General features: G+C 43.4%; 1 protein-coding gene across 1 annotated transcript in view; it reads right to left on the reverse strand.

Moving 5' to 3' along the window:
* scn4ab (sodium channel, voltage-gated, type IV, alpha, b) overlaps positions 1-26,520 on the reverse strand; it is a 35,926-nt gene that overhangs the window by 5,103 nt on the left and 4,303 nt on the right. The window contains exons 2-23 of the mRNA XM_078084331.1: positions 19,662-19,845; positions 18,758-18,895; positions 18,241-18,361; positions 17,632-17,719; positions 14,588-14,716; positions 13,967-14,058; positions 13,612-13,887; positions 12,696-12,759; positions 12,464-12,605; positions 12,026-12,226; positions 11,839-11,944; positions 11,213-11,451; positions 10,561-10,632; positions 10,319-10,420; positions 9,858-10,214; positions 6,564-6,762; positions 6,053-6,255; positions 5,221-5,329; positions 4,603-4,757; positions 2,495-2,668; positions 1,501-1,623; positions 842-1,126 (exon numbers count right to left, since the gene is read on the reverse strand). Of these exons, the coding sequence (XP_077940457.1) occupies positions 842-1,126; positions 1,501-1,623; positions 2,495-2,668; positions 4,603-4,757; positions 5,221-5,329; positions 6,053-6,255; positions 6,564-6,762; positions 9,858-10,214; positions 10,319-10,420; positions 10,561-10,632; positions 11,213-11,451; positions 11,839-11,944; positions 12,026-12,226; positions 12,464-12,605; positions 12,696-12,759; positions 13,612-13,887; positions 13,967-14,058; positions 14,588-14,716; positions 17,632-17,719; positions 18,241-18,361; positions 18,758-18,895; positions 19,662-19,793 (3,507 nt within the window). The 5' untranslated portion in view covers positions 19,794-19,845. The remainder of the gene's footprint in view (positions 1-841; positions 1,127-1,500; positions 1,624-2,494; positions 2,669-4,602; positions 4,758-5,220; positions 5,330-6,052; positions 6,256-6,563; positions 6,763-9,857; positions 10,215-10,318; positions 10,421-10,560; positions 10,633-11,212; positions 11,452-11,838; positions 11,945-12,025; positions 12,227-12,463; positions 12,606-12,695; positions 12,760-13,611; positions 13,888-13,966; positions 14,059-14,587; positions 14,717-17,631; positions 17,720-18,240; positions 18,362-18,757; positions 18,896-19,661; positions 19,846-26,520) is intronic.

Raw genomic sequence — 26,520 nt, forward strand, 5'->3', positions numbered from 1 at the left:
ATACTATTTTCAGATTCAAAACTTATATTTTCACTTTCAGATCCTTTTTACGCGTTCGGATCTTTTTTTTTCACATTCAGACTTTTGACCTTGATGTGTCGTAGGGGGCGGGGCATCAACTGGGAGGGGCGTGTAATCATGAGTGACCGCTTCCTCAACCGCATTGCCTTGAGGAGACGTCGGCATGCGACTTAAGACTTAAGAATCAACCCTTTCTCTTCACTATATTTAAGATTGGATGTAAAACCGTTGACACCAGAGACAAAGTTCTGTTTAACGAGCTGTTTTGGAACCTACTTTCCATGAATTGCAGAATGAGACCAATTAACTATATAGAATGAACCATTCATCAACCGCACGTGAATCTCTGAAGTTTCCCTCTTCCACAAACAACTGTGAACGCTGCGCAGCATCGATGGCGTCTGAGTTCGGTAGAATTGGAAAGATATTCACAGATTTGGACTTCCTGGTTTAGTAGCTGGTCAGGGAAACGTTATTGAAACACAAACGACGACCTCTCTGTAACCATGGGGATGCCGCTTTGCAGACGGTCCCGTGTGCACATTAAAATCAATGTGATTCGTCCAACTGGCAGACCAGTCCATATTCCTAAAATGATGGTTAATTGGGGTTGTAGCTGGTTGTCTACATCACTGTGGTTACAGAGAGGTGTCGTTTGTGTTTTAACGCTTTGGTGACGAGCTATTGACCCATGATGTCCGAAGCTGTCCTCAGCCTTAAATGTTAAGCTGTCACTCATGATTACATGCACCTACCCCCCCAGTTGATGCCCCGCCCCCTACGCCACATCAGGGTCATAAGTCTCATAGGTCAGACTCACCACTTGCAGCAGTGACAGGTATCCCATCCCCACATTGTCGTAGTTGACCTTTATATTCTTCCAGCGCACCTCCGTGAAATTTGCCTTTATCAGAGCGATGCACTCGCTCCTGTTGTTGACGTCTTCAGGGAGAAACATCTCTGCAGATGTCTCGTTGAAACAATGATAAAACTTTCCTGCAAACATATTCACTCCCATGATACTGAAAATGAGCCAGAAGATCAGACAAACCAGGAGCACGTTGAAGATGGAGGGGATGGCTCCAACAAGAGCATTTACCACCACCTGCGGACAGACAGGGAAAGGCTGTAATATTTAGCTTGCAATATGTAAACATGTATTATGCAGCATGTTACACGCTGTATTACTGGCTCTAATACGCAGCATGTTGCACGCTTTGTCATATTACAGCCTGTAATAAAACCATGGAGGACGGTTTTCATGTCCTCGTCAGATTGGACGACAGCCGTCACGTGGCATTCAAAATTTAGTTTCTGTCGAGGATAACCGACATAATACTATAACGGACCTTTGATACAAATGTGTGATGGATCTGAGACAAACAGGAAGACTGTTAAAATCCTCTGGTGACAGACAGACAGATTACCTACAGATGAACCTGTCCGTCTGAGTGTAAGTGTTCATAATGCCTGTCTCACCCTCATGCCCTCAAAGCGAGACAGTGCCCTCAGTGGCCTTAGAGCTCTCAGAGTCCTCAGTGACTTGATGGCTCCCAGCTCTGAGTATCCCAAGATGTTTGCTGTGAGTGACACTAGAGACACCTGGAAGACACAGCACACCTGGTGATGACATCACATATTCTCACTCAACTACAATGCTCAGGTCTTATTAGTAATTGAAAGTTGTTGGATTACGTGAGGGCGGCACGGTGGCGTGGTGGTTAGCACTGTTGCCTCACAGCAAGAAGGTCCTGGGTTCGATTCCACCCAGTGGCCTTTCTGTGTGGAGTCTGCATGTTCTCCCTGTGTCTGCGTGGGTTCTCTCTGGGTTCTCCGGCTTCCTCCCACAGTCCAAAGACATGCTCTGGGGATCAGGTTGATTGGGGACTCTAAATTGCCCGTAGTTGAATGAATGTGAGTGTGAATGGTTGTGTGTCTCTGTGTAGCCCCGCGATTGGCTGGCGACCAATCCAGGGTGTACCCTGTCTATCGCCCGAAGTTGGCTGGGATGGACTCCAGCCCCCCCGCGACCCTGTGTGCAGGATAAGCGGTTTGACAATGGATGGATGGATGGATGGATTACGTGAGTGAGAAACAATCCAACAGAGATACGACTGGAATTTATTAGAGTAATAATAATAATAATGATGTTGGTGGAACAAGATCTTTATCTTCAACTGAACAGACACTGTGAAACAAACACTAATTTAGAGAAAAGATGCTCAATTCTCGAAACAGTCCTGCTTCACATTGTTTTGACTGATAGTCCTATCAGGTTGGGAAGGGCCTGTGACTCACTCTTTATACTATGTCAGCGGTTCTGAGTGTCTCATAGTGACGCTGGTGGTTTTCTTTGGACATGGTTTGATGAGGTGGAGGTGAGATCAGGTTCTTTCAGCGTTTCTCTAATCAGGTTAGTTCAACTAAATCCATTTCTGTTGACTCGACTAGTAGCCGGAACAAACATACTTACATCTACAATAAGGAAGTCGAGCCAGCACCATGCGTTGGTGAAGTAAGTCTTGAATCCATAGGCGACCCACTTTAGAATCATCTCCACCACAAACACGTAGGTGAACACCTGGTCTGCGTACTCCAGGATCGTCTTTATGACCCGCCGCTGCTCCAGGTAGATGTCCTCAAACGCCTGTTCACACACACAGTAATGTTACCACGTTGACAGAGTTCTACTTAAGTCCTTGAGAACAGGAAGAACCCTCACGGAGAAACATTGAAGAGTGACCACTCCATCAAGTTGGACTGAAGGGTAATAAGTGTCATCTATACACAACAGATGTTGGAAGGTTAAAGACCAGTCGAGCTGCTGCATTCTGGATGAGCTGCAGAGGTCGATTGGCGGTGGCAGGGAGACCTGCCAGGAGAGAGTTACAATAGTCAAGGCGGGAGATGACAAGAGCCTGAATCAGTACCTGCACCGTCTTCTGAGTGAAAAAGGGATGTATTCTCCTGATGTTGTAGAGCGTGTATCTACAGGATCGTATTGTCGCTGTAATGTTGGGAGTCAGGGAGAGTTGGCTGTCAAGTGTCACACCTAGCAGTCAAAGTGGGCGTTAATACAGAGTTAACAGTCAGGTATTGGGAAGGAGAACCTTTACCCGGAAAGAGAAGTAGTTCAATCGTGCCGGGGTTGATTTTCAGATGGTGGGCGGACATCCACTGAGAGATGTCAGTTGGACAGGCAGAGAGCCAAGCCGCCACCTGAGTGTCCGAGTGAGGGAAGGAGAGAATTAATTGGGTGTCATCGGCATAACTGTGGTAGGAGAAGCCATGCGAGCAAATGACAGCGCCGAGAGAGTTGGTGGAGAGAGAGAGAAGGGGACCCAGGACGGAACCTTGACTACCTTTGGTAGTAAGAGGAAAAGATTCCAATACAGATCCTCTCCAGGTTACCCGGTAAGTGAGGCCATCAAGGTAGGATGAGAGAAGTGTGAGAGCAGAGCCTGAGACACTAAGTTCCTGAAGGGAGGAAATAAGGATCTGGTGGTTTAGTCTGTCAAATGCAGCAGAAAGGTCCACAAGGATGAGGACAGAGCAGAGAGAGGCGGCTCTGGCCGTGTGGAGTTGCTCTGGGACAGCGAGGAGAGCAGTCTCTGTGGAATGGCCTGCCTTGAAGTCTGACTGGTCGGGGTCAAGAAGGTTGTTACGGTGGAGATAGGAGGAGAGTTGGTTAAAGATAGCAGTTCAAGAGTTTTGGACAGAAAGTGAAGACAAAAGACCGGTCTGTAGTTGTTTTCGTTAGATGGGTTGAGGGTTGGTTTCTTCAGGAGTGGGGGAAAGAGCCAGATAACAGAGAAGTGTTAATCAGACAGGTGATAAAAGGACGAAGGTCAGGAGCGATAGATTGTAGAATATGGGATGGAATGGGGATATGTCTTTTTTCCATGATTAGTATCCCGAAGCTCAGCCATGTTGTCTCCACAGGTTAGTACTCACACCACAGCTTTTAAGTTTACGTTGGTAAAAAAACAACAAATTTATCCCAAGCTCTCCCGTATAGTTTTATAAGAGGTCTTCTAGTTTACAGGAATATCTAGAAAAGTCAGGTGACAGAACACTGAAGGTGTACCTATCATTCCTCCAACTTTCTACATAGTGTGACAGCAAAGAACAAGGAATTCCTATAGCAGGTTCCTTGTACCCTTGGTGAATAAAGATGATCCTTCCTTCTACATTAGGCTACACGACTGTGCTCTTTGCACTTCTGATTCAACTATTATATAATTCTCAAAACGTAGTGGCCTGGAGTATTGTACATCGGCAGCTACAAAAAAAGAAAAAGATAGGATATTGATATCGGACAATAACGATTATCTGTAATCAGTGGAAAATGCCAAATGCCAAATTCAAGTGAAGATCATCTCACCTGGGTATAATGTGGTGGCCATGATTAGTATCCAGAAGCTCAGCCATGTTGTCTCCACAGGTTAGTACTCACACCGCATTCGTTTTTCAGATCAGATCAGGCCTGCCTGATCCCGTGATAGCATTAAATAGACATCATGTTAACAACATTATGACCAAAGAAAGCCTAACGTGTAAATCAATCATTTATTAATTTACCAGAGCTCCACTGCTCAGCAGGATCATGAAAATGATGAAGGTCTCAAAGTAGTTGTGTTCTACGATGAAGAAGCAGGTACTCCTGATGTTAGACCACACCTTCCCTCTGCTCTGGGACGTGTCTATGTCTAGGAATGGGCAGCGTCTGTAACAATCTGAAATATATACACAAACGTTGTATTAGAATCAGATGGTATTGTTTCCAGACTGGAACATTTCACCTGTTGTTTTGTTCTTGACTCAAGATGTAGTTTCAAACTTATCTGCTGTCAATTCATATTCTGCTCTCTTTAAAACAATACCCAACACCACCTAGCAGACAGATTCACTCCTTCATGGAACAGAAAGGGTTCCGGGATTGTTAAATGAATGATATGCATCAGTTCACATGAACGGCAAAGACAGACAGTTAGTGGGCCGTGCGCAGTTGTATAGAAGACCAAGGCATCCGTATGGGGATGTTCACTCTCCTTCAGAAGAGAGCAGCAAGGGAGTTTTAAGAAAAGCAGCTTTATTAGGAAAGAAACAGACTGCCACTGGGCTTCATTCATTTGTTCTGGTGTGAGAAGTTTTCTGCAAGTTACACAAAGGAGTAGATACGTTTGTGGGTTTTTGTACCGTCTGTGAAACAGTCCTCAGGGCTGTTTGCTTCATGCTCTTCTTTTTCTGCATCTTCAAGAGCTTCAGGAGGTTTCTGTATCGTGCTGCAAACCGATGACTCATCACACTAAGAAAACACATCAAACATAGCATCAAGTACATCAAAAGGGTGTTGTTGACAACCCACACCTGTGATCGCAGGGTTCTCACCATGCATGCAATCATCTCTCCTTGGTACCGGTCATGGATGTGACTTTACAATACTCACAGGATAAGAGAAGAGTATTTTATGAATCATTTCAATGTCTCCTCCAACATTCAGCTTCTTCTTATTACTAATAAAACAAAATGCATGAATGTAATGCACATTCGCTTTAATTATCATCATAATTTGACTAATTTTCTTTTTTACTCTCATTCTCTCTTTAACTATCCTTCGTTTTTTAATTCTCATTCTCTCTTAATCTCTCATTCTCTATTGAAATCTCATTCTTTTATGAACGTTTATTCTGTTTTTGACTTATTTGTTTTTTAACTCTCATTCTCTCTTTATTTCTGATTCCCTTTAAACTTTTAGCTATTTTCTATTCAAATATTTTGTATCGACTATGGATGACAATTTTTTCTCCATTGAGTTACCTGGTTAAATAAAGGTAAAGAAAGAATAATAGATATTTGGGCTGTTCACCTCTGGGGTCTTCCACTAACTGAAGTTAGTTTTATATGAAGTAGACCTAAAAGAGTTCCGTTTTAGGTTAAAAGCCACAAAAGAATAGAATATTCTAGAACACAATAAAATATGATCTAACATGGAATAGAACAGAACAGAATAGAATAGAAGAATGTTCACATGGGACTGCGTTTCTTCCTCCTCATCTTCTTCCTCTTCATCGTTGTCGGGCGTCTCTAGGTCAGACTCGGCCTCTGCAATAGGGACCATGTTGCCATGGTAATAGTCAAGGGACTTGACCTTTGACAAAGGCTGGCCCAAAGTCACTAAGGTCAAAGGTAAAATCTCCTGTGTCGTCCTGTTGTCTTCTTTAATGTCAACCCCTAACAATAAAATGTACAAAAAGTAAAACAATCAGTAAGTCACACAATATATATTCCGTCATGAAATCTATAATTTAAAGAACTTCCACCAATACTGTAATACAGATATAAAATAAAGAGAAAAAAAACACTGTAAACAAAACAAATTGTCAAACAAAACAAACAAAAACAAACAAAAAACAAAACAAATTGAAGTCCAAATGAATAACACAACTTAACAAATAACAGCAAGAAAAGAACACAGATGAATAGATTCTCAAATAAATCCATAGATAAAGTCTTAGCTTTTGTTCTGGATCTATTCCTACCGAGGGGGTCTGGGTTAACGTGGTTCCTCTTTCCAGTGAGAGTCCAGAATTGTTCCAGGATCCATTTCTTTGCCCAAGCCACAGCCTGGCTGATTCTGTTAATGGCAATCTGAAGATTGTTTTCTCCTTCTTCTTCTGGAGCCGCAAGATTATCACCACTGAATGAACTCAGCAACAAAGCGAGGAAGAGATTCAGGACCTAAAATAAGACCAGGGAGAAGTGGGCTTGTTTAGTAATAGGCAACCAGACAGTGGCGGCTGGTCCATAGAGGACCATGAGGTGTGGCCCCACCTATCTACCACAATATCCATTTGTGATTTTGAAACATGGAATATACCCAGTAATATTTGTAGAATAAGATATCTGTGCAAAATATATGCTTTTCCTGCACGTCCTCTCAGCATGTCTGCATGTCTCAGTCCGGCTAAGATAAGAAGCAGTTTAGCCAATGACTGATAAAGATAAATGAGTGACATATAATTACAGCGTCCTAAAATACATTCAGCCCTGGGCCAGCCCTTCGCCAGCTTACGCTGCGCTCTCGCACCCTCCTCGAGGGTAGGAACGAAGATTGACCGGTAGATTGAGAGCTTTGCCTTCCGGCTCAGCTCTCTTTTCGTCACAATGGTGCGGTAAAGAGAATGCAATACGACCCCTACTGCTCCGATTCTCTGGCCAAACTCACACTCCATCTTCCCCTCACTTGTGAACAAGACCCCAAGGTACTTGAACCCCTTCACTTGGGGTAAGGACACATTCCCTACCCGGAGTAGGCAATCCATCGGTTTCCTGCTGAGAACCATGGCCTCAGATTTAGAGGTGCTAATCCTCATCCCAACCGCTTCACACTCGGCTGCGAACCACTCCAGTGAGAGTTAGAGGTCACAGACCGAGAATGCTATTATCACCATATCATCAAAAAGCAGCGATGAAATCCACAGCCCCCCGAACTGTAGGCCCTCCTCCCCCCAACTATGCCTTATATCACGTGAAAATAGGATTGGTGACAAGGCGAGCCCTGGCGAAGGCCAACCCCCACCAGAAACGCCTCCGACTTCCACGCCCAGGACAAAAAACGCATTGTTCCTCTTCAGTCCTTGGTTCGACTATCGGCCGAACCCTCCTTTCCAGCACCTTGGAGTAGACTTTACCATGGAGGCTGAAGGCTGGTGCGTCTTAACGCACCGCTGTGTCGACACACTCGTTTTAATTCATGGTTCAAAAAGGCTTGCGTGTGTTACAGAGCAGTTCCCCGCCAGAACACTAGGTGGAGTAACGTTTTTTGTCGAAGACGACCTAGAGAGTCACGTTTTTGTGTGGAAGTCGTTGGTTTGTTTATTTACTCAGTCTTGTTGTCCACATACACCTTGGAAGATGGCAGAGAGGCCCACCAAAAAACAGTTGATGGCGTTGGAGCTGCTGAACATTGAAGAGCAACTTCTTTTAATGAATACCAAGAACAGAAGAGGAGACGGAGGCGGAGGTGGTCTGTACGGCCACTAAATCAACCTAGGCCGCGGACGGGTGAATATTTGTCTCTTGTCCAACCTATGAGGACGTCCACGTCCCCAGAGCTAGCATCTGCCGCCCAAGTCTGTTCCGTCTAGATCCCCTACTGTCACTACCACCCTTGTAGCACCGCACCTGACCCCATCGATTTCCCCACAGGTGGTGAGCCCATGGGAATTGCGGCAGTTGGCAGTTTCAGGGTGCCGTGTCACTCCTTCGGGCTGTGTGGGCTTCCTCTGGGCCAGGTAGCTCCTTCCCTCTTCTGCCTTTTAATAGGATCTTTTGAACCATTAGCTTAGCCTGGCCCCTCGCCTGAGACCACTTTGCCATGGGTAACCCTACCAGGAGCACAAGGCTCCAGACAACACAGCCCTCAGGTTCATAGGGAAACACAAATCTCTCCACCACTATAAGATGATGGTTCCCTAGAGAAGTAAAGAAGCCATTCTGGCTAAACTGGCTAAAGACCACGGCGTGGTCCCAGCACCAGGTCTGTTGGTAAGCGAGTCGATCGACCTGGCGGTGAAAAAGGGCGAGGAAATCAGGACAGCACAACCTCTGCAGGCTAAGAGGAAGAATGCTACACATCGTATGTGTTCTCCGCCTGCTGCTCTGAGGCCCAGCGAGAACAAACAGCACTGTCATCTCCACCTACAGGCATTGGTCAACTCCATGGACACCATCGTGTGGTGATGATGATTTCTTGGCCTTCACTAATTTATATATTTTGATCCTGGGTGCTGGCTGGCGCTCCTGTGTTTTCAGGCTGGGCGGGATGCCCGAGAGGAGCGCTCTCTCACCACTCTCACCTGTGGCCAATCACCAATCTGGCACCAGTTAAAGCCTATTGTCTCCCGGGCCTCCGTGTCAGATCATTGTCTCCCATCGACGTGATGCGACACAACTTGCCACGACAAAACAGCACGTTTGCTCAGCCTGCGCTCTGTAACCTGCACGGTCTTCCACCGTACCTGCCGGCAACCCACCCCCGAGCCTCTCCTCACGAGCCTCACGAGAAATAAATCCTTTCTTTGTGACCTCAAAACTGTGTCTCCGGTTTGCTTTTGGGTCAACATTTCAGCGTGCACCAGATGCAACCCTCCACCCCTTCTGACACATCTGCAGCAAAATCCGACGTATCATTGGATCGGATTAACCGGATGGGGCACTGGACTTCCCCGGCTTCTCATCATACTTCCATGCCGAGGGAACTGTGGAGAGACACCGTATTCTCAAGCACAACCAAACGGCCACACACACGTTATCATTGAGCAAACGTCCTTTATATTATTCAATATTTAGTATCAGTGTGCGGTTTAACAATACAATTACCCTACAATTTATTGTACTATATTCAGTGCAGTGATGGGATGCTGTAAAAATGCACATAGGGTTGTATGCTGTTTGTTAAAAGTGCGAGATCTTTCCCGGACCGTTCGCAATCAATGTCCGAGGATGTATTGTATAGCTCGGTGTCTGCAGGACGATGTAGGCTATCGCGCCACAGCGTCACAGCGTTTTGTCGCCCAAGATTGAATATTTCAACTTTCTGCGTTTGGCCATTTGACGCGACTTCGCCTGGAATCGCATTGAGTTCGTGGCGAAGTCGCCGCAAGAAACACGCTGCTCAATCGCCGATTCGCGTCCCTCCAGCATCATCGCATCTCTGCGGCGTGACGCCGTGCAGTGCCGCTGTTCTACACTGTCCATCCCCCCCACCCATCGACTGGTCCTTGGAGGGGGTGGATCGCCATGTAGTCTGAGCCTGAACTACACAGACTCACCACAAGATTTCCGATGACAAGGACCATCATGAAGATAATCAGACACATGGTCTGACCTGAGACCTCCATGCAGTCCCACATGGTTTCAATCCACTCGCCACACAGGATCCTGAAGATGATGAGGAAGGCATGGAAGAAGTCGTCCATATGCCAGCGGGGAAGTTCGCAGTCAAGTGAAATGCGACAGACGCACTCTTTGTAGTTTTTCCCGAACAGCTGCATGCCAACAACTGCGAAGATGAAGACAATGATGGCCAGGACCAGAGTTAGGTTCCCCAGAGCTCCCACCGAGTTCCCAATGATCTTGATCAACATGTTGAGGGTCGGCCACGACTTGGCCAGCTTAAAGACTCGCATCTAGACGTGAGACAGAAGGAGACAGATGTGAGGACAGACATGTAGATGGAAACAGGTAATGACTTGATTGGCTTTAAGAGTGTAATAAGTGAGTTCACACTGACCAATCGGAAGGAGCGCAGCACAGACAGGCCCTGAACGTCAGCCAATCCCAGCTCCACAAGACTCATGGTGACAATGATGCTGTCAAAGATGTTCCAACCCACCTGGAACAATGGGAAATTACTAATGAGAGACACATGTTACCTTGGCAACAGCTGTCTGTCGCCATCACTGAATTGGGCTGCAGTCAAAAATTCAGAAAATGGCCATATTTTAACACTACAAAAAGACAGGAAGTCCTGACCTGGAAGTAGTAGTAAGGGTCCATGGCCAGAAGTTTAAGGACCATCTCAGCTGTGAAGATCCCTGTGAAGACCTATGGCCAAGGATCCGGGGTAAGAGGTCAGCAGAAGATGCTTAGCACCAAGGCTATTGAATGAATGGGATTTTAAACATTGCAGAACTGGAGCTGCAGCTCCTGCACTTCACTGTCTATTTGTTATATCTCTATGATATGACGCAATATGATGTTTGACATCCCTTCTAATAAAGTTTTACTTTTACTCAAAACATTTATATACTTCTATTTATTGATTATTAAATGTATTTCTCCGCATTGAGAGGCTGGTGATCCCAGGTCAGCTTCATCAATTTGGAGCAGAATAACGAAGCTGCAACAGCAGATTCTTACGGAGATTTAGCTTTAGAACATTATCCAAAAGAGAGAAGGTTTGATACACTAATGCGTTGTGTATCAAACCTTCTCTCTTATTGATTGTTCATTAATCCTTATCAAAGGATATTTAAATCCAACAGAATGATCTTCCAATGAGCTTCGTGGTAAAAACATACATCATTTCACTGAGGAAGTGATGTGAATAGTTATTTCACAAATCAACAGCACTACCAAAGCTTTCACTTGAAGAGACACCAACTATCTGACTTTCATCACCGACCAGATTCCCAATGCTCAGAAGCTCCTCAAATTCCTCAGTCATGGGGTAATGCTCCATGGCCATGAAGACGGTGTTGAGGACGATACAGATGGTGATGCCGAGGTCAATGAAAGGGTCCATGACAACGATGTAGAGGAACTGTTTGAGCCGCCGCCAGCAGCCACAACAGTTCCATTTCAGGAAGATGTCAGAGAAGACATACCAACATGAAGGGCACGGCCTCTGGTCGTCTGCAAAGTCTGAAACACGCAGCAGGTTAGAGAGAAAATTCATAGAGCAGTTCCTAGAGAGAAGATTCTAAGAGAAAGTTCTTTAGATGCTGTTGATCAGTAGTTAATTCTTAGTTGGATAGAAAATGTTCTTCTCTCAAGAAGAACAAGATTACCTTCTCTATCTGGTTTTTATTTGTTTTTTGAGTTACAAGGTTTTCACTGTCAAGAGCTGCAAGTTGCTGGGCAACTGAGGTGGCGGAGGAAAAGGTGATGATGTAAACAGGAAATCCCCCCGTAGGCCAGATCATCCCATTACAGAATGCTTGGTTCAGCCTATGCGGCCGTTGAAGGACCCGGCCTACGTGGAACGGACATCAGGAGGATACCGCCTGCGAAGTGAGACACAGCTAATACCTTCCATGGTAGTGTGTTCTTGCTCATGGCCCTTTATTTCTGCAGAAGAAGTCGTCTTCTGTGGTGCTGTATGTTGTTCCTCTGAGAGTTGTGCCCTGCGGGCCGTCTGCTGTGCCAACAAGGAGAATTAATACTGAGCTGTCTATTTTTACTGTGAGCAGATTAAATGTTAAATATCATATATGACCTCCTCCTCTCTATTCTTCAGCATCTCCAGGATCTGAGCGTACTCCTCCTCCTTTTCCTTGGCCTCGGCCATGGTGGCCTCGTTCTGCTCAGCGTACGCCATTGCAACCACCGCCAGGATGAGGTTAATGAGGTAGAAGGAGCCGAGGAAGATGACCACCACAAAGAACATCATGTAGGTCTTACCGGCCGCTCGCAGGGTCTGCATTCAGACAGACAGGTGTTAAAAAGACAGCTGAGAGACAGACAGGTAAAAGGGAAGGGAGAACCAGAAACCTCCCCTCGGCTGTGGTTGTCTGGTTGTTTGTCCTGTCAATCTTTAAACTATCTACACTAAGTTAGAGAGCCGATTCATTCCAATCGGCTACAGGGACCAGTCAGTTACTGGGACCAGTCGGTAGAGAAACCAGTCGATTACAAGGACCAGTCAGTTACTGACCAGCTGGAACAGGTTCTCCCAGAAGTCCTGGGTCATCAGTCTGAACAGAGACAGGAAGGCCCAACCAAACGAGTCGTAGCTGGTGTAGTCGTAGTTTGGGTTTCTCCCAGCTTTTAGACAGACGTAACCCTCAGGACAGACCCTGTACACATCATCTTCCTCATCATCATCATCATCATCAATACCACAGTCAGTATCATCATGATCTTTACCATTTTTGTTGTGAACTTACCCGGCATCAGAGCTGTTACCACACAGCAGAGCATCAAGTTGACCTGGCTGGTAGTAGTAGTTCTCTATGAGACAGACAGGCAGGCAGAGAGAGACAAGTAGACAAATGAAAATGATAAAGTGCTAAGCATGGTAAATTTAGGTTGAGCATCTAATTTAAAATGTTCTTGATTAAATAGGAAAACCTGAGTCTGATTATTCAAAGTGGAATATAATAATTTGCTGTGTTTGTGTATTGGACCAATGTTAGGTTAAGTATTGGTAATTGTATTGGTACCTCGGGGAGGTAAATGGTGACTTATATTAGTGATAGTATTTGTACCAACGTGATCTCCAAAACCTGTTCGTACAAATGTATACGAAAATCATGAACATACAAATTCGTAACAATACATACGAACTGGCGGTGGTTAACCACGCCCCTTGAGTGAACAACATGGCGGACCATGTTGGATTCTTGAGTGAACGTCTCTCCGCCATGTTGGATTTTTTGAGGGGGTTAGGGTTAGTATTGTATTCTTACAATTTAACATTGATTTCTCGTTAAAAATGCAAGCATAACACGTTTATTTTACATCACATTACATTAGAATTCATGAAGTGTGTTTACGGGGTGCAGGTCCCCATTCACTTTGAATAGGGTGACGTCATCAGTTGCAGTCCGTATTTATTTAGTATGTATCACTACGAATTTGTATGTTCAAGATTTTCGTATACATTTTTACGAACAGGTTTTGGAGATCAGACTGATTTGTACAGTACATAGGTTGTTAATAAGGTTCAGTGTGTCTTACTAAACAATCAGAACCACTATCGTCATACCTGGGTACTCAATGAGGTATTGTAGTAATAGTTGTACCAAAGATAGGTTATGGTTCAGTATTTGACCTGGGTTGTGCGGGACATTATCATTATACCTGGGTTATTGATGTGCTCGGAGTAATCAAAGTCACCCCTTCCTGTATGGTTACTTTTGGTGTTGTTGTCGCCATGGTACCCAGTACCAATGATAGAGTCAGAGATGTTGTTACTAAGCAACAATGGTGAGATCAGGACACATTTTTGCCGCAGGTTTCCCATGAAAAGCTGCAGACCAATCAGAGCGAAGACGCTGAGGCAGAAGACGGTCAGAATCATGACGTCAGCCAACTTCTTCACTGATTGGATGAGAGCTCCGACTATCGTCTTCAGGCCTGGAGGGGATAGCGGCAATAAAAACTGAGCAACTGATCAGATTCGAGAACACACACACACAGACACACACACACTGACCAGGAATGACTGTGATCGTCTTCAAAGCTCGAAGGACTCTGAACGTTCTCAACACAGAAACGTTTCCCAAATCTACAAACTCTGTCAGGTATCTGAAAAACAGAGATGACATCATCATCGTGGAGTGAAATCAAAAAACCAAGCAGATGACTTTGTAATTAAAGGTTGATTAAGTGTTTGACATTAAAAGAGTCATCTGTTAACTGTAGGAAAGTAAATCTGTATCAAGGGCTTCACAAAAATAGAAAGTACTACACACTTTAGTTGAGCAAATAAGTCCAAACTAAGTCCTCCCTCCCACCAGAGGGCGTTATGGATTCTAAACACACACCAACCCCATTGTTTTATGTTCTCACAATGTTCACATGTTTCATGTTTTCACAGTTCCAGTTCCTGAGAATATGATCGGCATAAAAATAAGAGTGCTCAACCCTATTCAGGACAAATTATTCTAAATTATTCACTTATCAGGAGGCTTTAGTGAAGATTTAATCAGCTTTCAGAAATACTAGAAAACATAATGATAAGATCAACATTAATTCATTAATTAACAATAATAATAATAACTATGTGTATTAATGTGTAATAAATATGTGTTTTCAGGTGTGTTGGGAGTATTACGCCATGCTGATGACCATGAAGTCCAACCAGTTCCATGGGTCCTTCAGAAATGTAAAACCACCGACACAGAATCCTCTGGACAGAACTTTGATCGTTGCTTCAAACGTGTAGATGAAAGTGAACACGTACCTGTGCAACGACAGAAATGTACCTCAGACATTGAAACGTTAACGTTGAATGAATATTTAAACAACGTATGTTTCAATTTAAAAATTTAAAAAACTAAAATAAACATATCTTGCATATTAAAACATAAACATACCTTAAAAATGAAAACATTAAACAATAAACTGGAGCTGAAACTAGAGAAGAAGATAGGGCAAACATTTGTGTGGACTTGGGGATATAACGACTAATGCAGTGGTTCCCAAACCTTTTCTGTCGAGCCTACCTTTGATCATATAGGAACGAGAAATGGGTTGTACCTTTGTTTTGAATTTATTGCATTATGATATCGAAATTGTATGAAATAAGTTTTTCTACAAGGACATACTAACTCAATTTTAATCTTAATGAATCAGTTAATTATTATTTACGATTTTACTCAAAATAGCAATAAAATTACTTCTGTGTAAACAAGTTCAAACCACATTGTTGAGGTCTCTCTTCTTGGCCGGCCATGGTGCTTGTAAAGCTAAGGCAGTGTTTCCCACACATAGACTAATTTGTGTTTTTTTTTTTTTTAACGCTATTTAAATCACGCAGCTCATTCGTTCAGCTGCATTTCCTTTCCCTGCTCTCTCTCCGTCTATGTCACTCACGCGTCTCACATACACACACACACAGCCCCTCCCCTCCGTGCACACCGCGTCTCTCTTGCGTGTCTTTTTTTAGCAAGCCCCGCAAAATACGTTCATTAAAATACGTTGTTCATCCATCCATGCATCAATATGTCCCAAGTCGTCCCTCCATGCATTGATATGTCTTATGTCGCTCGTCCATGCATTTATACCTCCCCGGTAGTCTGTCCACGCATCAACACGTCTACGTCCTAAACACGTCCAGCTTAGGGAATGGCCGAGACCGCTCGTACATCCCTCTGCAAACCACACCCCTTAAATGACTTCCTACCGTGGTTTACGTCATGGAGTTTAGCAGTCGGCTTCCTCCTTGCCACACGTTGTACCCAACTTCGCCAACGCCAACTTCATATCCTCTGGGCCACCCAAACTTTGCCCAATGCATCATTCCGCAAGGGAGATCTTCCACCTCCTAGCATTAGCCGCATCCATCCTATCTCTCCTGGATTTCATCCTCCCCCCCGACAGTTGGGGCCGATGCAAACTGGCCGAACCTTCTCTTCAATTGGAACAGGATTATTTATTCTCTCCAATGACACGTTAACACATGCACGCCATTTACATTTTTACACGGACGCAGCTCCTTCTGTTGGTATTTGGGGGCTGTTACAACGGAAGATGGTTCACAACAAAGATGGCCTCTCGAGCTCGCGGGAGATTGCCCAGCAACTTCCCTTGCACTCTTCGAAATCTATGCCATCATAGCCACGGCCATCCTGTGGAGCCACGAGCAGTCTTGCAAGCTTATCCTAATTCACTCCGGCAACCTCCTATCAGGAATCAGGAAACTAGTGGTTAAGGTATCGACAGCAACGCTGCACGTGTTATCCATCATGCCAGGTTCAGAAGCGTGGCCCTTCTGAGGCAGGTTCCTCCATGTTCGGCACTGATGTTAAACTCTCGTCTAATACCTCTCGTCTTACTGGACAGCTTCAAAGAACTTCCACAACCATACAATAACGTTCCCGTCGTTTGATCAGGTCTACGTGACAGGTTTTGTTACTTTTGGTCATTCCAAGACAGTCATCAAATGTTTGTCGGTTCAACCCTTACCTTGAACACACGCCGCCGTACCTGCCTATCCAATTTCAGCAAACAAAAATCAGGCTGACCCACACCAGTCTTTACTCTAACACAGTCACCCCAGAGTCCATTTGAGACTAATTCGACATACGTGCAGTTTTGAAAATAACAAAGCCCATCAAGCCAAGGAACTATCAGATTCTTGTTCTACCAGGACTTTCGCAACATTTCTTCCTCGTCCCGCATTTCTCCAGCCTTGCACTCCAGACGCTCCTCGAGAATCAGCGCCGCACTAGTGTCTCCTGTAATAGAAACCCAGAACGCCTCATCCATATCATGAGCCGCCGGTCCTCAAAAGCATCCCACCGCTACATCCGCTTGGATCTCAAAGTTCTTCAAGCCGCTCATCACACCTCACATATGGGAGTTTTTGGGGGTCTTCCGTGCTGTCCCCCCCATCTCTTTCTACCTTTTTTCGTAGGGTCATGAAGAGGTTTGTCGTACGGTAGCGCACGGCAGATCCTCCGATGTAGCTCCCCACAACCCTTTCGACCACTAGATGGATCAACTTACAATCATATCGCTCACGTCTTGCTATTAAAATGGTTGAACCCATCATGTTGTTGGCGTCGTCCTTGCTAGTGTAACAATTACTCAACAGAGAACAAAAAATACTTCATTCAAGGCTTCTTATTTATTAACAGGTAATCACCTACAGGTTTAACTATTAGTTTAATAAACTTTTGTCTGTTTGTACTTATTTTTTATTAAGATGAGCCTTCTGTATAACTGAGAAGGGTGTTGTGATCTTATCACAATGATCAGATTGATGACAATTATTATTGCAATCAGATTGATCATAATGATCATGTTATCAGATTTATTACAAGGATTATATTGGTCGCTATAATGAAATTGATGATAGTAATGGCCATGATCAATTGACATGATCAGATCATATTGCTCATATGATCGATTGATCGGATTGATCATATTGATTGCAGTGATCAGAATGATCACATAATCATTTTGTTTAGATTGATCATTTTAGAACAATGTCAGTAAGATTACCAGTAGTTACTGTCTTACGCGGTTGGCTTGGCCTCTGTTGTTGGTATCGGCTGTTAGAGAGCGACTTAAGCTTCAGTTTTCAGAAATATGGAGAAACAACACATTGCTGCTGTGTGTGTATTATGTGTATTCTTGTGTGTGTTGACTCACTCCACAGTTTTGATCCATTCTGGAGGGTCACTCAGAGTCATGAAGGCACAGTTGGCCAGAATGGTTACCATTATGAACAAACTGAATAATGTTTGATTTTTAAGGAAGAAAAGAAAATCATCAGCTGATTGTTAAATAGCTACCCGCAAATCAAAGCTAACTCTTGGGCTAGTGAGACATCATAAATGATAGGGTTGGGTTGGTGGGACATCATAAAGGATAAGGTTTAGGTTAGTGAGACATCATAAACAATATAACTGGGTAAATGAGACCGTATAAACAATAGGGTTGGGTTAATAAGATCTCAATAAAGGTAAGGTTGGGTTAGTGAGACATCATGAAGGATAAGGTTTAGGTTAGTGAGACATCATAAACAATATAACTGGGTAAATGAGACCTCATTAAAGATGGGGTTGCTTTAGTGAGACGTCATGAACAATAAGGTTGGATACGTGAGACATGCAAAAAGATAGGATTGGGTTAGTGAGACATCATAAAGGATAAGGTTTGTCTTAGTGAGACAATACAAATTATAGGGTTGGTTTAGTAAGACATGATAAATAACAGGATTGGGTTAAAGGGAAATCACATTTAGACATTGTAAAGGATATGAGTGGATTAGGATCCGGATGGCGACAGTCCTCAGAGGGTTGAATGGACTGAGCAGGTAACAGGCTGACTCAGCATTGAACCGATAGATGATGTTTCCTTTACCGAGGACGATGAACGTCTGCAAAGAGACGGACAGGTCAGAGGGCTGGACAAGTTCAAGAGACAGATAGAGTTAGGAAGGTCCGATGGACAGGGAGGTCAGAGAGACAGGTGGTAATTTGGACAGAGAGTTAGATGAGACAAACAGTTCGTAGAGAAGGATAGGTAAGAGACACCAATTGAGACAGGTAGGTCAGATATGAAGGACAGAAATGTCAAAGAGACAGACAGAAAGAAAGGTCAGGAAGAATGACAAAGATAATCAAACAGAAAGAGACTGACCCAGCAAAGAGACTCCTGATTCACTATATTACTGAGCTAATGATTGAAAACTAACTAAGCTGATAATAGATTTAATGATTTATTGATCTCTGCTGATCAGATTGAATACCATTCAACAAAGAGAGACAGAGACCTTGTGTGATTTGTAGAAAGGATCCAGCTCCTCCAATGGTGTGTTCAAAAGTCCAGGGGGTGGGTCTCCGTAGATGAATGGGAGAGGCTTTCCGGCCTCTAAGTCGCTGGCTGGCTTAGGAAGATCTTCCTCCGCTATCTGTCAACCAGAGAAAGAATTTTGTAGTCACTTTTATTTAAATAATATTAATTTGAATCGTACCACGGATCGAAGAGGAACACTTTTGTCCTGGTCATGAAACGACCGACCAGCTTGGGTACAAGCAGCCAAAATGGGTTTCCTCAGGAAGGTGGCTGCGTCTCCCTTAGAGATAGGGTGAGAAATTTAGCCATCCGTGAGGAGCTCGGAATAGAGCCGCTGCTCATTTGCATTGAAAGGAGCCAGGTGAGGTGGTATGGGCATCTGGTAGGAAGCCCCTTGGGGGCCTCCATATGGAGGTGTTCCAGGCATGGCCAGCTGGGAAGAGGCCCAGGGAAGAACGCATTGGGATTCCTCAGTCAGAGCTGGTAGCTATGGCCTGGGAAAACAAAGTTTGGGGTCCCCTGCTGAAGCTGTTGCCCCTGCGACCTGACCCTGAGATTAGTGTTTGTAGATTAGATGAGATATTCATTTCAAATTTTGATTGACCCATTACTATGCCCGGCCCAAGCTGATAGTCCAACAAGCTATCTTGCCATGGAGTCCACACTGTTACAAACTGATCACTGAATACGCAAGAGATTTAATGTAGAAACGTTCTTTGGAGCCAGATTGTTGTGATGCCATCCTCGGCCAATCCGCATATAACTGAAGAATTTAAGATGATTTAATCTCAGACAAATTATATCTTATTTTTAATGTATTGATTCCTTGTTTTCACTGTATTGATTCATTTGAACTGATATCTAATCAATATTTGTTGTACCTCTATATTCTTCTCCTTCCTGCTCTGTTGCTCCTTCTCCACGAGTTTGTGATGTTTAAGGAGCTCCTCCAACGAGGATGGAGTGAAGCGTCTGAAGACCTCTGAACCAACAGGGGGCAGCAGAGGCGCCATCCTGGCATTGTGTAGCGCTGTAGCAACTCCTCAGTCTTCTTGTTATTAACTCCTGTAGAGAAAAGTGTGGTGGGTGGGTTGTCCAAACTCAGCAAAGTATCATGCCAGTTTGTGAAATAATCATGAAATGCAATCTGTCAGTTTGCTGTGCATGTTGCTCAGGTTACAAACAATTACAGTGCAGATTCAATTTAAAACGTTTTTGTGGTACACATAAATCGATGCCATCTGGTGAGTTCATATAAAGACCATATACAGTGGGAGCCCCTTGAGCTCCAATTTTTTTTTTATCATATCAAAATTACATTTTACAAATAGTCAATATTGGTGCATTTGAAACATGGAATACATCCAGGAATACTTCTAATATCTATGCAAAATATATGCTTTTTCTGCACGTCCTCTACGCCTGTCTGCATGTCTCAATTTAGCCAATAAGTGATTAAAGATAAATGAGTGTCATATAATTTACACGTCCTTGGGCCGTGGGGCTTGCCCAAGACTGCGCTCTCGTAAGGGCTTGTCTTGTGACGCGTCGTTTTAACAACATGACAATGGCGAGCAGTAAGACCCAATCCGAACTCAGTACATTCTCTACTCTAAGACTGAGAGAATAACTTTGGTGGAGAAACTAGAAGTAAAACAACTGGACCCAGATCAGACTGACCTCACAATCATACAACGAATTGGCTTGAAAGGGAAGCCGCACATACAAAGCCTCTCTAGAGACTGCTACACTCGGAATGTTTAGTTAGCTAGATGAAGTCTTGCTAACACGGTGATTAGCTTCCGATGCTCGCTTTTTAAATTGACGGGGTAAGGGACATAAAGCACAATAATTTAAGTTTTTTGGGGCTTTTGAGTTGGTCTTTCCTCAACACATTAATGTTAGCTTCATAGGGTATAATATATATATATAAACATATATATATATCAGGGCTGTCAACATAAACATGTTAATGCATGCGATTAATGTGGCGGAGATTAATGTGACAAAATGTTTTTACGTAGCCTAACTTGACCCCGGAAATAAAACGGCCGCTCGCTGCAGGGACAGAGTTGTTAGTTCCACTAGGTGGAATTCTGCCTCTATCCAATGTGTGTAGTTCTGTGTTTCATATAACATTAACAATTAAACAACAGTGTCTAAAATAAACACTTTCTAAAGTGATTACTCATTACTTCTAAGTCTTTAGAAGAAAAACAAACATTCATTGACAACAGTTTAACAACATTAATTAATTAATGAATCGCCAATAATCGAGATTCTGTATACTCAGATGATTTGTTACATCACTTCATTACATGTCACTTTCATTTACATATAATATATTTGTTGATAGAAAATCGTTACTTCAAAGTTTATTTTTATAATAGGGTTATCATCATTATTATTTTTTCTAAATTGTCATCTATTGACCTGCAGACTTCTTTCTACCTCACTTAAACTAATCTACAGTCAGTTTGATAGCTAATCAGACACGCAGTTGCTCATACACAGATATAGACACACACAAACAGGCACACACACACACACACACACACACACACACACACACATACACACACACACACACACACACACACAGTCTCTGGTGTCTTCATCGTTGCCAGGGTTTACCCCACCCTTCCGTTGCCATGGCACCAGCAGCTGTTGCAAGACATTAATTTGACCCTCTGGTGTAAAGTTGCTGTCGCTACGATGACCCAGCTCATTCCAACACACACACACACACGCGAAAACAAACACGCATACACACACACACGCACATGCTCACTGAGGGAACATTTTCATACTTTACATACACTTCCATTCATTTCCTGGAGAAAATCTGAAATGTGTCACAGAACTGAAAGTCACTTCACTCACATGATTCTCCCCCTGGTAACGGCTGACTATGAATCGGGTGGTGTTCTCTACTCAAATGTAAAAGCACAGAGAGACAAATTATTGATGAAAACAAACTCTGATGCCTGGACTTGTAACATTCTCTAACATGCCTTTCACCCATAAGCTTTTGGGGTTAAGTATGTTGCCAGAGGGCACAATCGGCATGGACCGGAGTAGCCGAGGATCAAAGCTCTGATACTGTGAAGGATAACCCGATGTATGGGTCACTTGTCACAACATATCATGCTGCTTAATACAAAGTTAGTGGTGTTGTTTTCAATGTTAATAACATGGAAAAGATTGAAAAATATTTACAAATAAGATGTTTTGACTTTAGGATCACATAAAAAAAATCTAAGTAAATATAAAGCTTCCATGTTGTTATTGAAGTGAACCCAAAAATCATTTTTATTTTTATTTTCTTAAATGAAAACCGGTTATTACATGCTTCAGATAACACCTGCCTGTCTCTCTGTCAGATCGTCTATCAGACTCTGCTGGTTCCCACAAATATTAGGCTTCAGGCAGCTAAATACAGCAACTCTCACACACACACACACACACACACACACACACACACACATTCATACATACACGAACATACAAGCATGACGGAGTTAAAGATATGACAAGTAGCAGTTTATTCTAGTATCATGTGTATTTAAAAACACCACATCGGTTACCTTCGTCACATAACTTAAGCTATTTCATAAGCTAAGTGATGTTATATATTATTTTATAATATTTATATTGGTATCTATTTGAGTGAATTCTATTACTTAGCACTAGATTTAAAATGTAACTCCTTCCCCGCTGTTTGCTCACTTGCCTCCTTGAAATGAAATCCTTGTCGGACTACACTGCATGATGGGATATGCTGGGCCGCAAAGGATAGACCAGATGACTGACTCTGACATTCTACCGGTCACTTTCTTTCATAATGCACATGCCACTTTAACTGTCATTTTTCACTCGTCACTTTGTCGTCACTCGTCACTTTGTCACTTGTTCGCTAGTGCACTTTATTTTTTAACTTTTTAAATATTTTTAATTTTTTAACTTTAACTTTATTCTTTTATTTTATACTAACCCATAGCCTTATTCTACTAACCCATTGCATTAGCATTTCATTTTATTTTATTACTTGTGCACTGCTGTCTTGTTGTCTATTGTTACACTGTCTACTGTCACGCACCAACCACCAAGACAAATTCCTTGTATGTGTGACATATTTTGGCAATAAATGTTTCCTGATTTCTGATGTGTCCTCCAAATCAGGTTTGGGAGGGCTGCGTCCCTTGACCGCGTTCGGAAGAGCCGATGGAACCAAGTAGCAGTCAAAGTGACGTATGGTTGACAAATACGTCTTTAAGGATGCAGCATAGGCAATTGAGAAGTACCTAATTCAGTTCAATTCATTTAATTTTGTATTGCCCAAAATCGCAAAATACAAATTTGCCTCAGAGGGCTTCACAGTCTGTACACATGCGACAGGAGAGACTTTGGATCAGGTGATGAAGAGATGCACCCGGAGCAGATATTTGATCAGAGAGGTAAATAAAACTAAGGCAGAGAAGCTGGTCAGGGGGAAGCAATCTGAGAGGGAGTGCAGGTTGAGAGGAGGTGCAGGCTGCATTCTAATTGACCGAAAAATGACCTCCTAGCATCTATCCCTAGACCTCTGTGGAAAGCATCAGGGGGTTCAAGGAAAGATGGGTTGGAGAATTCATGAGGAAAGGTACATAGTTCTCATACGATGGGAGATGCATGTTAGTGACGTCAGTCTGTAGCGCTGAAACTACAATTTAGTCTTTTTGGTCAATCTTTTTAGTTAATCCTAGATACCTTTACATTACATTTCATTTCATTTGGCCCCTAACCCTTACATTATTAACCGATGGAAACATTTTTGCCCGGGGAGCAATTAGGGGTTAGGTGTCTTGGTCAGGGACGCTTTGACTTGAGACATGGGGAAGCCAGGACTCAAACCATCAACCTTGTGGTTCCCGGCACACCCGCTCTACCCCCTGCGCCACAACGACATTACATTACATGTCATTTAGCTGACGCTTTTATCCAAGAAACAAGAAAGTGCAATTTCATCAAATAGGCCAATTTACAATTTGCTATAGATAAGTGCCATTATAAGTACAATTTAAGTGCTACAATTTGTTAGTCTTTTAGTCAAGGTAGGGGCTGAAGAGGTGGGTCTTTAGTTTGCGGCGGAAGATGTGAAGGCTCTCTGCGGTCCTGATGTCTTCAGAGACCTCCTTCCACCATTTCGAAGCAAACAGTGTTTTGCTCTCAGTGAGGGAGGGACAAGCAGTTTATCAGATACAGAGCAGAGAGTGCGGGTCGGGATGTAGGGTTTGACCATGTCCTGGATATAAGCTGGACCCGATCCATTCACAGCACGGTACGTGAGCACCAATGTTTTGAATTGGATGCGGGCAGCCACTGGTAGCCAGTGAAGAGAGAACGTGTTGGTGCTGAGTCATGCAGACTACGTAAAACAACCAGGTTCAAAGTATTAATTTATCAACAAGGCTGCAATATAAATGAACGGTTGAGTGATATGTTACTGTTTAAATATTGCCATCGCAAGGAATTGTGTGAGGGAGTTATCGCTTTTCTTTTGTAAAGGATGGTCTAGTAGCTCCTATGCTAATGAAGTTAAGTAGGGAAGAATTGAAGTTCCTTTCCTCAAAACCCTTACTGGTCTACAGGATTGAACCAGCAGCCCATTAGGACCTGCGACATGGGATGACTTTGAGCCACTACCTGAAATTCTCCAGTCCAAGTCTCAAGTCCAAAGCATCGTGGCACAAAGCTGCTGCTATGTCGTGATGCACTGATTAGTTAAATATTAATAATTTGATTGATATCATTGTCTACAACAAAAGCTAGCCAACCCTTTGGCAAACATTAGCTGAATGTGGCTAACTATGTTAGCATTGATTACAAATGTATAAACAAATTGTAGAAGTCAAGAAAGAAAATGTAAAAACAATAGCATGTAAGCTTCAAGACAGATGATTAAGCTATATCAATACAACATAATATGTTAACGCTAACCCTCAAAAGTCAAGATACAACTGATTAAATATATCACCACAGAAATAATGATGTTAGAAAACACAGGTCTTACTGTGTCCAGAGGCTGTCGGTTTGTTCACAGCTTTAAACTGGAGGTGTGTATGTGTGCGTGTGCGAGTCCATCACCCACATGTCGGTCAGCCTCTTGTCGTTGTGATAACAGGCGCCACACATAGTCTGAGACAAACTGCATTGATGCCACTGGGTCTCTCACCACTAGAAGTCTCCAGTGAGAAATAGACTAAATACACATTGTACTATAAACTTTCATCTGACAATCAGCTGACCATTAATCTGAAAGCCCCTTATTCCAATTTTTTGCGATGATGGCGCATGGAGTAGAGAGGGTGCTCTAGGACCTGCAAGGTTGGCGGTTCAAGCCCCGGCTGCTCCATGTCCCATGTTGAAGTGTCCCTGAGCAAGACACCTAACCCCTAATTGCTCCCTGGGCAAAAAACAGGGTTAAAAAAATGTAAGACGGTTTGGATAAAAGTGTCAGCTAAATGACCTGTACTGTAATGTAATGTACTAAGCTAAGATACATGCCCCCTGTTCTGGGAGAAACAAAAATGATCGGCAATAGGTTTATTGAATGTTAGACCTTCAATAGTAGTCTTGCTTTCTCTTGCAATCAGAGGGGGAAGTGTCTGTCTGCCAGACGGGCACACCCCCAGAACCATACGTGCACGCGCGCACACACACACACAAACAGCTGTTATCAGAGTTGTTGTTCCGGCAGTGCGGCGCTGTGACGCACTGATAGAGAACAGTCATTCTTCCTTGATTGTGCACACTTTGTTTGTGTGTGTGCGTGCGTGTGATTGCGTGTGTCCATGTGTGCAACTGTAGACTTCAGAATGTTGTTGGATGCAGTCAGAGACGCAAGGCATTTCCTGTCTCTGTCTCTCTGTTAGCTTGCAAAAAATAAAATGCGTGTTATTGTGAGTCAATATTCATATTCAAATTATTATGTAGTTATGTATTTTGACGGCTTTGGAAAATGTGTTTTTTTAAACATACATGCCAATAAAGCGACAATAGAAAATTAAATGTGTGTGTAAGTATGTGTGTGTATGTAAGTGTCCTTCATGAAGTGAATGACAGATTCATGGAGTTCAAATGGTTTCTGTTAGTACTTTTGCTCATTAAATTAAGCTTAAGAGTAAATTCACTCAGGAAGACTGGAGAAGTTAATGCTTGGCCCAGGGACCTCCACTAATTGGGGGCGGAGGCACTGTTTCCGTAAACCAATCGCGTCAGGGCTGTTTAACGTTAAAGCTATTCTCCTCTCTGTTGCTGTCAGTTGTCCTTTCAGCAAGCACTAGAGGCAACCCTCCACCACCCCTGACACTAATAATCCATCGTCAAACCGCTTATCCTGCACACGGGGTCGAGGGGGGGCTGGAGTATATTCCAGCCAACTTCAGGCAAGAAGACAGGGTACACATTCGACTGGCTGCCAGCCAATCACAGGGCTAAAATAGAAACAAACAACCATTCACACACCTACGGGCAATTTAGAGTCACCAATCAACCTGATCCCCAGCGCATATCTTTGGACTGCTAACCACCACTTTGTGTTTGTCCTTTACATGAAATTTGAGTAGGGGGTTATACCATAACAAAATGTAGAAAAGTCCAACAACAGTTCTCAGCAAGTGACTCTGCTTCAGTTTGGAGAGGCCTCAAACACCTCACAAACTACAAGCCACTCCATGAATGACCTCCGCCTGGCAGACG

The sequence above is a fragment of the Gasterosteus aculeatus genome, chromosome 11, assembly GCF_964276395.1.
Source record: "Gasterosteus aculeatus chromosome 11, fGasAcu3.hap1.1, whole genome shotgun sequence".
Lineage (NCBI taxonomy): Eukaryota > Metazoa > Chordata > Actinopteri > Perciformes > Gasterosteidae > Gasterosteus > Gasterosteus aculeatus.